At 49.6% G+C, this 13,467-nt stretch overlaps 2 protein-coding genes across 2 annotated transcripts in view; one reads left to right on the forward strand and one right to left on the reverse strand.

Annotated features, from left to right (window-relative positions):
• The window catches only part of ankrd29 (ankyrin repeat domain 29), a 1,085,233-nt gene that overhangs the window by 973,006 nt on the left and 98,760 nt on the right, over nt 1–13,467 (forward strand). The window lies entirely within an intron of this gene.
• On the reverse strand, nt 4,125–8,683 carry LOC139278210 (actin, non-muscle 6.2-like). Its single transcript, XM_070896860.1, has 3 exons — nt 8,601–8,683; nt 8,137–8,286; nt 4,125–5,510 (listed from the first exon to the last, which is right to left on the reverse strand). The coding sequence occupies exons 2-3, from the start codon at nt 8,260–8,262 to the stop codon at nt 4,506–4,508; spliced, it is 1,131 nt and encodes a 376-aa protein (XP_070752961.1). The 5' UTR covers nt 8,263–8,286; nt 8,601–8,683; the 3' UTR covers nt 4,125–4,505.

The following is a 13,467-nucleotide window of genomic DNA, read 5'->3' on the forward strand; positions in this document are numbered from 1 at the left end:
AATGGAGAAAGATTGCAAAGTGCTGCAGTACAGCAGGACCTGGGGGTATTTGTGCATGAAACACAAAAGGTTAGTATGCAGGTACAGCAAGTGATCAGGAAGGCCAATGGAATCTTGGCATTTATTGCAAAGGGGATGGAGTATAAAAGCAGGGAAGTCTTGCTACAGCTGTACAGAGTATTGGTGAGGCCACACCTGGAATACTGCGTGCAGTTTTGGTTTCCATATTTACGAAAGGATATACTTGCTTTGGAGGCAGTTCAGAGAAGGTTCACTCGGTTGATTCCAAGGATGAGGGGGTTGACTTATGAGGAAAGGTTGAGTAGGCTGGGCCTCTACTCATTGGAATTCAGAAGAATGAGAGGTGATCTTATCGAAATGTATAAGATTATGAGGGAGGCTTGACAAGGTGGATGCAGAGAGGATGTTTCCACTGACGGGGGAGACTAGAACTAGAGGGCATAATCTTAGAATAAGGGGCCACCCATTTAAAACTGAGATGAGGAGGAATTTTTTCTCTCAGAGGGTTGTAAATCTGTGGAATTCGCTGCCTCAGAGAGCTGTGGAAGCTGGGACATTGAATATATTTAAGACAGAGATAGACAGTTTCTTAACCAATAAGGGAATAAGGGGTTATGGGGAGCGGGCAGGGAAGTGGACCTGAGTCCATGATCGGATCAGCCATGATCGTATTAAATGGCGGAGCAGGCTCGAGGGGCCATATGGCCTACTCTTGTTCCTATTTCTTATGTTCTTATGTAAAGGCCCTCAATATAAGATAGTCACCAAGAAATCCAATGGGGAATTCAGGAGAAACTTCTTCACCCAGAGAGGGGTGAGAATGTGGAACTCGCTGCCACAGGGAGGGGTTGAGGCGAATAGTATCGATGCATTTAAGGGGAGGCTAGACAAGTATATGGGGGAGAAGGGAATAGAGGGTTATGCTGATAGATTTAGATGAGGAAAGACGGGAGGAGGCTCGAGTGGAGCATAAATGCCGGCATGGACTGGTTGGGCCCAGTGGCCTGTTTCTGGGCTGTATATCCGATGTAATCCTAACGTAATCTCATTGAATGGCGGAACAGGCTCAAGGGGCTGAATGGCCTACTCCTGTTCCTATTTTTTTTTGGAAATGCTGGTTGAAGGCATGTTGCTCAATCTCTGCTCATTGAATAGTGCTCTGGGACCTTCTGTCACACCTGGTTTACGATTGATGCTAATCATGACGCACTTAGACTTGGTGAAGAAGAGGAAAAGGTGAAGGAGACTTAATTTATATAGATTGTCACAATCTATATCAATGATTTGGATGAGGGACCCAATGTAATTTATCCAAGTTTGCTGATGGTACATAGGTAGGTGGGAATGTGAGTTGTGAGGAGGATGCAAAGAGGCTTTAGGGGAGACTAGAACTAGGGGGCATAATCTTAGAATAAGGGGCCGCCTATTTAAAGCTGAGATGAGGAGAAATTTCTTTGAGGGTAGTAAATCTGTGAATTCGCTGCCCCAGAGAGCTGTGGAAGCTGGGACATTGAATATATTTAAGACAGAGATAGACAGTTTCTTAACTGATAAGGGAATAAGGGGTTATGGGGAGCGGGCAGGGAAGTGGAGCTGAGTCCGTGATCAGATCAGCCATGATCTTATTGAATGGTGGAGCAGGCTCAAAGGGCCGTATGGCCTATTCCTGCTCCTATTTCTTATGTTCTTATGTTCAACATTCATACACCCTCCAGGGAAAGGCGGTAAAGATGGTGGAGATAGAAAGAGATTTGGGCATTCTAGTGCACACATCCTTAAAGGTGCACGAGCAGTGCCATGCAGCGATAGCTAGAGCAAATAGGGTGTTGGGGTGTATCCATAGGACAAATGAGTATAAGACGAGGCGTACTGTTGTGTCCTTGTGCAAGACCTTGGTCAGGCCGCACTTGGAATTCTGGGTCCAGTTTTGGTCTCCTCATATAGAAACATAGAAGTTTACAGCGCAGGAGGCCATTTCGGCCCATCGTGTCCGTGCCGGCCGACAAAGAGCCGCATGGTGGGTGATGTTGAGGCTCTGGAAAGGGTGCAGAAGAGGGCCACGAGACTAATTCCAAGTCTAAAGCATCTTCATTATCAAGATAGGTTAAAAGGGTCGGGACTCTTTACCTTAGAGCAGCGTAGACCTAGGGGGATATGATTGAGGTTTATGATAATGAAGGGAGTAGAGAGTGTTCCAGCTGACAGTTTATTTCAACTAAATAAGTTAGGCAGGACCAGGGGCACAAATTTTAAGTTGTATAAGGCTAGATGGGAGGTGGTTCTTTTCCCAGAGAACAGGAGGTCTCTGGAACAAGCTGCCCTCTCATGTGGTGGATACAGACTCACTGAATTCCTTCAAGTAAAAGCTGGATTTATTTCTGGCTGCGGTGGAGATCACTTGTTACAGACGGCAGGTAGCACAGGGAATATAGTGGCCAGAGTGATCGCCTGGATGGGTTGGAGAGTAAGTTCCCAGATTTTTTCCCCAAATTGGCCAGGGTTTTTTTTTCTGTTTTTTTTTTTGCCTCTCCCGGCAGATCACATGGTTTGGGGTGGGGTGGAGTGTATATGTTGTGATACACAAGGTATTGGGATTGTGTGGGATAGATACGATGGGCCAGATAGTCTTTACCTGTCCGTCATTGTTCATGTGTTCGTAAGGGGATATAGACAGGTTAAGTGAGTGGGCAAGAACATGGTAAATGGAATAGAAAGTGGAGAAATGTGAAGTTATCCACTTTGATCGGAAAAATAGAAAAGCAGAGTATTTTTTTTAAATGGTGAGAGATTGGGAAATGTTGGTGTTCAGAGGGACCTGGGTTCCTTGTACACCAATCACTGAAAGTTAACCTGCAGGTACAGCAAGTGATTAAAGCAAATGGGATGTTGGCCTTTATTACAGGAGGATTTGAGTATAAGAGCAAAGATACCTTACTGCAATTATATCGGGCCCTGGTGAGACCACACCTGGAGCATTGTGCACAGTTTTGGTCTCCTTTCCTAAGGAAGGATATACTTGCCATAGAGGGAGTGCAAGAAATCATAGAATCACAAGTTTAATCATAGGCAGTGTCTCGTATCGAGGATGACTTGCTTCCACGCCAAAAAGGATGAGTTCCCAGGTGTTTCAATGAAGGACCTAATATTCCGGATCCCGAACTACATGTTGAAGGGTGGAAGATACCTGTGCGTGGATTTTTTTAACGTGGGGTGACCGTTGCACACCAGCCACCACACGGGCTTGACAGAGCGAGGTCTTGGTCCAGGGGCAAGGGTTAACCAGGACGACTGGAGACCAGCTCTGCTGCACGGAAGGAGGCCACTTGGCCCATCGTGTTCTCGCCAGCCAACAAGAGACTATCCAGCCTAATCCCACTTGCCAGCACTCGGTCAATAGCCCTGTAGGTCATGGATGTGAACTTGAAATGCCAAGTACTTTTGAAATGTGGTGAGGGAGTGAGTTCTAGACCCCTGGGTTTAAAAAAAGTCTCAGATCCTCCTACCAATTACTTTAATTCTATGCCCCCTAGTTGTTGACACTCTAAGGGAAACCAGTCTGTTATCCAGGCCCCTCAATTTTATACACACCAATGTGGTCTCCCTCAGCCTCCTCTAATCCAAAGGAAACAACCACAGCCTATCCAATCTTTCGTCATCACTAAAATTCTCCACTCCTGACATTCTTGTACATCTCCTCAGTACTCTACAGTGCAGTCACATCCCACTTCTACTAACATGGTCAGAACTGTACACAGTTCTCTGGCCAACTAGTGTTATGGTGTGTACAGATAATTGTTAGATAGAGTTTGGGAGAAGATGTGTTCCATGTCTGACCTTTGAAGAATTAGGAGCGTACTCCACTAGTCACTAAGGTCATACCTCAACCCAGAATCCATCTTCAAGATGCAGATATAGATTTTAAAATCTATGTGCATTAAGGCTAATCTTGTTGGTAGACCTAGCCTAGCAGGCACGATGGAGAAATGTAAAACAGCTGTGGCCTTCGAGAAGCCCAATTTATTAAATTATCCCCAACCAGCGACAGAATTAACATTAGGGAAAGCGCACGAGAGAGAGCACGGAAAATTACGAGACACGAGAAATCTTGACCAAAAAACACTTTATTCAGAATAGTTTTCTGCAATTGCAAAATTACAAGATTCCGTTACAGAGCAAGCTTCCAGCTGCAAGAGGCTACTTGGGAGTGATGGTTACCTGCCCACTTCTTCTCCAAAGAATAGCAGTGATGGCCCTTTAAACCCACCCCCCCAGCCACACAATTGTACCAATTCAGACAAAATGTGACATGGTCACTATTACCCAATTTAATTAAAGGCTCCTTTTTTCAAGCTAGCTCTAATGGGGAAATCAATGGAGGCAGGTGTACACAATAATCCACACTGGCCAAAAACAGTTAGAAAGGACCTGGTGAAAGAGTAGAGGCTGATGGGCATATGGCAAGTGGACAAGATCTGGTGGGCAAGTTAGAAGCACTTGCGGTGGACTATGGAGGGCCCAGACTCATCATATTCCTGCTTACTGATCCACATTTGCTGGAAGGTGGAGAGAGAAGCCAAGATGGATCCTCCGATCCACACTGAATACTTCCTCTCTGGCGGAGCAATGATCTTAATCTTCATTGTGCTCGGAGCCAAGGCTGTGATTTCCTTCTGCATTCGATCAGCGATACCGGGATACATGGTGGTTCCACCAGACAAGACCGTGTTGGCGTACAGATCTTTCCTGATGTCTACATCACATTTCATGATGCTGTTGAAACAGGTCTCATGGAGCCCAGAAGCTTCCATCCCAATGAAGGAGGGTTGGAAGAGGGTTTCTGGGCATCTGAAACGCTCATTGCCGATGGTGATGACTTGGCCATCGGGGAGCTCGTAACTTTTCTCCAAGGTTGAGGAAGAGCTAGCCGTCTGCATCTCAGATTCAAAATCTAGGGCCACGTAGGCAAGTTTCTCCTTGATGTCACGCACGATCTCCCTCTCGGCTGTGGTTGTGAAGGAGTAACCACGTTCAGTGAGGATCTTCATCAAATAGTCAGTGAGATCCCGGCCAGCCAGGTCTAGACGCAGGATGGCATGAGGCAAGGCGTACCCTTCATAGATTGGCACGGTGTGGGATACACCATCACCAGAATCTAGCACAATGCCAGTTGTGCGACCAGAGGCGTACAAGGACAGCACAGCTTGAATGGCGACGTACATGGCCGGTGTGTTGAAGGTCTCAAACATGATCTGGGTCATCTTCTCCCGGTTGGCTTTGGGGTTGAGGGGTGCCTCGGTGAGGAGAACAGGATGCTCCTCTGGGGCCACTCGCAGCTCATTGTAAAAGGTGTGATGCCAGATCTTCTCCATGTCATCCCAGTTGGTCACAATCCCATGTTCGATTGGGTACTTCAGGGTCAGAATCCCTCTCTTGCTCTGGGCTTCATCACCAACATAACTGTCTTTCTGACCCATTCCCACCATCACACCCTAGAACAGGGAATAAAACAGTGAATTCACAATAAGCCAGGCTAAAGACAGTCAGACAGAAATATAGTCAGCTCCTGTTCTGACTTGTGTGCAGTACTTTTGAAGAGCACAACTGCATTGAAGACATTTAGGTTGCTGTGTGATGGCTCAGGGGAAGGCAGCACTCCTGCCAGAGTCAGAAGGTTGTGGGTTCAAGTGACAGGAGCGCCACACTGACAGCAGAGCAGCACAGACAGAGCGTCGCACTGGCAGAGGGACAGCACGGAGGGAGCACCACACTGACAGCAGGGCAGCACAGACAGAGCGTCGCACTGGCAGAGGGACAGCACGGAGGGAGCACCACACTGACAGCAGGGCAGCACAGACAGAGCGTCGCACTGGCAGAGGGACAGCACGGAGGGAGCACCACACTGACAGCAGGGCAGCACAGACAGAGCGTCGCACTGGCAGAGGGACAGCACAGACAGAGCGTCGCACTGGCAGAGGGACAGCACGGAGGGAGCACCACACTGACAGCAGGGCAGCACAGACAGAGCGTCGCACTGGCAGAGGGACAGCACAGACGGAGCGTCGCACTGACAGCAGGGCAGCACAGACAGAGCGTCGCACTGGCAGAGGGACAGCACAGACGGAGCGTCGCACTGACAGCAGGGCCATCTTTCAGATGAGATCCAAAACAGAGACTCCATCTGATCTGAGGTGGACAAAAGGATCCCATGGCCACTATGTTGAAGAGCAGGAGTTCTCCAGTGTCTTGGACCAATATTTATCCCTCAAACAACCACCCAGATTATCTGATTATATTGCTGTTTGCAAATTAGCTTTTGCATTTTCTACATTACAACAGTGACTACACTTCAAAAAGTACTTCATTGGCAGTGAAGTGCCTGGAGACAGCAGTGGTGAATGGCACTATATAAATGCAAGTCTGTGCCAAGAGCCAAGCATGCTCAGATGGGGATTAAAGTTGGAGGCAGCAAGGTGCCCAAACACTAACTGCTAATCACAACCCAATGACAAACCAGATTCTGCATTGCCTTCATTGCAGGTGTGACTATACTTGTATTTCACAAAGCACTTTTAGAATGTCCTCAGGCCATGAAGGGAGTTCTAGTGCAAGAGTTTTGCATCACTGCACTTTATTTTCCAATAGTCCTGCATTATTCCTTCGATGGGAGCAATAGCTGCAGGAGGGAAAGGTGGCCATTAAAAAAAAAAGTGAATGAGTGCAGAGTTGAAGATATTAGTTCCGTTCCAGCATTAATGGAACCAAGATGGGCACATGGAAATGAAAGATACCCTTTATCCAAATTGAATGGTGGACAGGCTCAAGGGACTGGCAGAATCCTCACCCTGATCATGGATCGACTGGTCTGGGCTGTATGCAGAAGATACAGGCGAGAAAGCAGGAAGGGGGTACTGAAGTTTCATGTTCAGCCATGAACTCATTGAATGGCGGTGCAGGCTAGAAGGGCTGAATGGCCTGCTCCTGCACCTATTTTCTATGTTTCTATGTTTCTATGTGTGGGTGTGTTTGTATCATCCCCTCCAGCACCATTACTGCAAGTGGGGATCTCCAAGGGGCTTGAAACACAGCAGTCCACATTCCCACAGATGCTGCCCGACCCATTTAGTGTTTCCACTATATTCTATCACCCACTGCACTGTTTATGGGATGGTGCTGTGCACCAATTGACTGCCACATTTACCGACAAATGCCTGTATTCAAGATCAATCACTTCCCATGAAGCCCAATCACAATGCAGTCATGGGATCTTTACATGCATCCACCAGAGGTAGAAACTCCCTCAAACATCTCATCCAAAAGACAACTCCCTCAGCACTGGGGGGTCAGCCAAGATTTTTGTGCTCAAGTCTCGAGTTGGACTTGAACCCACAGCCTTCAGGGCAAGACAGACACCCACTGAGCCAGTCACCAAGAATGCTGCACCAACTCTGCCCTGGAAACAATCCAGGGGGACAAAAGCCCAGGTTTCAGATCCTCAAAACTGCTTACACAATAGTTCAGCAGAGAAGCCATGCAGCCCATCAGGTCTGCACCAAACATTCAACAAATAATCCAGTTAGTCCCACACCGCCACTCATTCTTCAACATGACAATATCCACTCCCCCACATTTATCTAATTCCCTTTGGAAGGCTACTATTTAATCTGTATCCACCACCCACCCAGGTAGTTCATTATAAATCCAAGCCACTCATTGGTTTTCCTTATTGCCAATCTGTGCAATCACCTCAAATCTGGGCCCTCCAGTAAGCAATGCTTCAGTCACTGGAAACAGTCTTGCACACAAGGCTACAGAAACAGGGGTTGGACAGGAGCTCAAATTCAAAACAACTCCATAGGATTGACACTTGTACAGCAAAAAGCAAGCACCAGCAAGGGTTAATGCTCACAGGCAACAGCAGGAGACTGCACACCAAACTCCTCACTGGCTGAAAAAAACATTTCAGTTACAAGGACCCCCAGGATCCAGCCCCACCCCCCCCCCCCCCCCCCCACACACACACACACACACACACACACACACAGCCAGGAGGACCTAGCCCCCCCCACCCCAGGACCAGATTGGAAGACCACCCAATGTCCCAGTTGAAAGACTCACCTGGTGTCGGGGCCGGCCCACGATGGAGGGGAACACAGCCCTGGGAGCATCGTCCCCAGCAAACCCAGCCTTGCACATCCCGGATCCATTGTCCACCACCAGAGCTGCAATTTCATCATCAGCCATGGTTCCAGAATCTGCAGGGAGTGACTGAAACACAGAAAGAGAAAGCCCCCATTAATATAGAGACACAAGGACACAGAGCCCAACCACACAACACATTGTAGACCAACCCTTCAGCAAGTTAAAGCCAGTTCCCCTTTTTAGAAAATAAGTTCCCAACACAAAGTCACAACTAAAAACTCACAACTCAAGTCTTTAGAACCACACCCAGCAAAAAAAAAAGACAGCATTCAAAAGTTAGATCAGAACTTACGACTAGTTTGAAACAAACCCCTGCCCCTGCCCCTGCCCCTGCCCCTGCCCCTGCCCCTGCCACACCTAGTTTGCCAGCTGCCACTTACCACCTCTCACACAATGCTGACTCTGCTCTGTGCACAAGGGAGGACCAATGAATCATCAGCCTTCCTTCCTGCTTTCTTTATACTGCACTGGGCCCCTCCCCATCCCATCACAGGGCAGCCAGCCACTGCGGTGCAGGGGGAGGGGCCCAGAACAGCCAATTGAGGTGCAGGGGGAGGGGCCCAGAACAGCCAATTGAGGTGCAGGGGGAGGGGCCCAGAACAGCCAATTGAGGTGCAGGGGGAGGGGCCCAGAACAGCCAATTGAGGTGCAGGGGGAGGGGCCCAGAACAACTCTTTTCGGGAAGCAAAAATAAACATTAAATCATCCCCCCACCCCCCCCACCACCCCGATCTGGGGGACACTCCAAACACTTTTCACGTGCCCTTTTTTTTTGTGATTTTTATGTTTTTTGGGGGGTTTTTTGGGCAGTAAAACCACAGATATATATATATATACAAGTGCCCCCTATAAAAGGTGAGGGGGACACTAAAAGCGGCAATGAAAACAAATTAAACTTTAAAACGTAAAATCAAATTAAAATTTGGTTGCCGGGCGTGATGATGCACTCCAGTCCCTCCGGTGCCCACCTCTCGCGGAAGGCCGCGAGCGTACCGGTGGACACCGCGTGCTCCATCTCCAAGGACACCCTGGACCGGATGTAAGAGCGGAAGAGAGGCAGGCAGTCAGGCTGAACGGCCCCCTCGACCACCCGCTGCCTGGACCGGCTGATGGCACCCTTGGCCGTGCCCAGGAGCAGTCCTACGAGGAGGCCCTTGGACCTACCCGCTCCCCTCCGCACAGGGTGCCCAAAGATCAGGAGCGTGGGACTAAAGTGCAGCCAGAAATTGAGGAGCAGCCCCTTTAAATAATGAAACAGGGGCTGCAACCTCGTGCATTCAATAAAAAACATGGAACACGGACTCCTCCAGACCGCAGAAATTGCAGGCGGCCTGGGAGCCCGTGAACCGACTTAAAAATTTGTTGCATGGGACTGCTCCGTGCACCACCCTCCAGGCCAAGTCCCCGATGAATAGTGGGAGGACCCCTGCGTAGAGTGCACTCCATCGGGGACCCCCGCCTCCTCCGGACGGCAAGATGGTACGCCATGGCGTGTCCGGACGGCTGGCGAGGATGGCAAAGTTGAGGGTGTGCAGGAGCAGCCCGTACAGGAAACCCCTCCGCGCGGAACTGAAAGGCACGGAGGGGATTTCCTCGAAGCGGCTCAAGTTGTGAGGCGCCGGCCCCCGAGGGAGGTTCCGGGGTCTGGCACCGATGAGGAATTCCGTCCGGACGGGGGGTCAGTTCGGACGGGATCTCCCCACGTGCTTGAGCCTCCTCGATGCACCTAACGGAGTCGGGGCCCAGAGCTCTTTTTAGCGACTCGATGGCATCGGCCGCGCGGCGGACGTTGGCTGAATTTAGGCGCCGTGCCAGCGTGTCTGGCGCCATCCAGCCCGCTCCTCCACCATCAAGCAGGTCCCTGACCCTGGTCACCTCACCAGCCACAGCCCTCTCTTCCGACTGCCTCCTAAAACCTCGGTCGTGGAGGTACGGAAGGGGCCAAGTATAACCAATTCAGGCTCAGGGAGCAGTGGGGACGATCATTCATTGATTGGCACCTTTTGTACCGTCAGTTCTTTTGAACAATAAACTTTTTCTCATTCTTATCTATTTTTAATATTAATGTTTTCTCCAAAGCAGCCGAGCGAGGTAAGTGCATAAACCAAATTTTAATTTGATCTGTTTAACGTCCAAAGTTTAATTTGTGAATTTGTCGGTTTTAGTGCCCCCTTTTAAGGGGGGCATTTGAGTTATAGTTTTACTAAAATAGTTGTAAGTGTGTAAGAGCCGCATTATAGAGCGCCTCCTAGCGGGATCCCAGAATGGGGAGGCGCCCGGGGACCGAGGAATGGGAACCAAAGCCTGTCAACACCTCCAGAGGTGGAGGGAAATTGGGCAAAGGGTACTGCGATATATTCTTCACCGCATCACTGAGCCCACTGCACACAAGATGGCTCTGCAGGAACTTGTCACGTGACCTTGTCACATGAGCCTGTCGCTGTATTTACAGCAGTGGTTGCATTACATTGGTAGTCCAGTAGGTGGAGCAGTATTCCACTAGGGGGGTGCTCTATATTGTATTACATCGGCAGTGGAGAGAGGTGGCCCCAGCACATTCCAACCCGTGACAAGGTGTGGTCACAGCAGCAACGCAACGTCGCAACAAATTCAAATACAGCAGGCGGTGAAGAAGGCAAATGGTATGCTGGCCTTCATAGCGAGAGGATTTGAGTACAGGGGCAGGGAGATCTTACTGCAGTTGTACAGGGCCTTGGTGAGGCCTCACCTGGAATATTGTGTTCAGTTTCGGTCTCCTAATCTGAGGAAGGACGTTCTTGCTATTGAGGGAGTGCAGCGAAGGTTCACCAGACTGATTCCCGGGATGGCAGGACTGTCATATGATGAGAGACTGGATCAACTGGGCTTGTATTCACTGGAGTTTAGAAGAATGAGAGGGGACCTCATAGAACCATATAAAATTCTGACGGGTTTAGACAGGTTAGATGCAGGAAGAATGTTCCCGATGTTGGGGAAGTCCAGAACCAGGGGTCACAGTCTAAGGATAAGGGGTAAGCCATTTAGGACCGAGATGAGGAGAAACTTCTTCACCCAGAGAGTGGTGAACCTGTGGAATTCTCTACCACAGAAAGTTGTTGAGGCCAGTTCATTGGATATATTCAAAAGGCAGTTAGGTGTGGCCCTTACGGCTAAAGGGATCAAGGGGTATGGAGAGAAAGCAGGAATGGGGTACTAAAGTTGCATGATCAGACATGATCATATTGAATGGCGGTGCAGGCTCGAAGGGTCGAATGGCCTACTCCTGCACCTACTTTCTATGTTTCTATGTTTCTATATTTACTGGGGTCGTCAGGGTGAGTACCCGTTCCATTCTCCTTCCAATGCCTCCATGTGGACCTCACTGTCACCCAGTGCGGAGGGGAGCGGGCAGGTCGGAGGGCCTCCTCATGGGCCTGCTCCTGGGCCTGGCCAAGGTGACCATCAACCGGGTCACTAAAGCTGCACGCTAAGCTCCAACGCTCACATTACCGCCCCCTCTGGCCGCCAGCTGAGGCCTTAGACAACCCAAAGTCCAGCCCTCTTCCTGGGTCATTTCAGAGGGCAGTTCAGCGCCAGCCACATTGCTGTGGGACTGGAGTCACGTTTCGGCCAGACCGGGTAAGGGCAGCAGATTTCCATCCCTAGTCATCATCTTCATCATCATCACAGGCAGTCCCTCGGAATCGAGGAAGACTTGCTTCCACTCCAAAAATGAGTTCTCAGGTGACTGAACAGTCCAATAGGGGAATTACAGTCTCTGTCACAGGTGGGACAGACAGTGGTTGAGGGAAGGGGTGGGTGGGACTGGTTTGCCGCACGCTCCTTCCGCTGCCTGCGCTTGGTTTCTGCATGCTCTCGGTGACGAGACTCGAGGTCCACTTCCCTGCCCGCCTCCTTATTCCCTTATCGTTTAAGAAACTGTCTATTTCTGTCTTAAATTTATTCAATGTCCCGGCTTCCACAGCTCTCTGGGGCAGTGAATTCCACAGATTTACAACCCTCTGAGAGAAGAAATTCCTCCTCATCTCAGTTTTAAATGGGCGGCCCCTTATTCTAAGATCATGCCCCCTAGTTCTAGTCTCCCCCATCAGTGGGAACATCCTCTCTGCATCCACCTTGTCAAGCCCCCTCATAATCTGATACGTTTCGATAAGATCACCTCTCATTCTTCTGAATTCCAATGAGTAGAGGCCCAACCTCCTCAACTGTCATGTATGTAGACCATGTATACTAACTGTATAGTCACATAAGGTGTGCCACCAGAGGGCACTGCGGTGGGAGACCTGAGGGTCACCTGCATAGGTGTGCAGGGCCCAGTATAAAAGGTTCCCCACCATGCTTGTGTCTCACTCTGGAGTTACAATAAATGGGTCTGTAAGGTTCGAAAATCCACGGCCGCATTTTATTGGAACACCCTAAGGACAAGAGAACTACCATGGGATCGTCCTATACATTTTAAATCAACATTTCTGGCCAAGTAAAACCCTCAGACTAGGCAGGCTGGGAAACGTGTGGGCAGATACAGACATTGTGGAGTCTGGCTCACAAGCGAGACAGAGGCACTGGCCAATGGGGGAAAGTGCATTCTGGCCGGCCAATCAGGGGTCGAGTCAGGCCTGAAGCGGGGAAATCCTCAACCAATGGGGACTACCCGGCCCAGTTTGAAAATATGACTCACCCCTAATGAATGTGGACCATCATCGACCTAATGGCCCATCAAAGGGGAGGCCCAAACCGGCTGACTCCCCGGACTGTTACAATGGACCAGCAGATGTTGAGGCACCAATGTGCACTGAAACAATACCCCTGTCCTCACACCTACCTGTACCTGTGGCATCTCCTGATTAAATATCCAAAGCTATCTCCCCGCCCAAACGGACACAATGGACCACCAACTGAGTTTGAGCGCGAAAAGGCCAAAACTAAATTGGATACAAATATAGGAGCAACAGAACCAGCAGAGGGGGAAGCAGGGAGAGTCAGATTTTGGAGCAGTTGGAGAGTCAGCTTTTGGAGCAGTTGGAGAGTCAGCTTTTGGGAGTTGAGTCAGTTTTTCACAGGGCCCTCGCTCCGGGGAAGGTGTGCTTAACTCCAGCAACTTCTTGCTTAGGAGCCAACCGAGAGGCAAAGAGAAGAAACCGACGCCACATCGAGGAGGAAAACCGAACTGACCGACAACGTAAAACCCACCCCAGAGGGACCCCGAGCTGAAATAAGTGCCCCCAGAACCCCGGAGTCGATAGGATT

Source organism: Pristiophorus japonicus, chromosome 1 (assembly GCF_044704955.1).
Source record: "Pristiophorus japonicus isolate sPriJap1 chromosome 1, sPriJap1.hap1, whole genome shotgun sequence".
Lineage (NCBI taxonomy): Eukaryota > Metazoa > Chordata > Chondrichthyes > Pristiophoridae > Pristiophorus > Pristiophorus japonicus.

Coding starts and splice junctions, on each gene's coding strand:
- LOC139278210 (XM_070896860.1), bottom strand. CDS start 8,262: ATGGCTGATGATGAAATTGCAGCTCTGGTGGTGGACAATGGATCCGGG. Junction 5,511..8,136: donor TGGGCCGGCCCCGACACCAG/GTGAGTCTTTCA, acceptor TCCCTGTTCTAG/GGTGTGATGGTGGGAATGGG.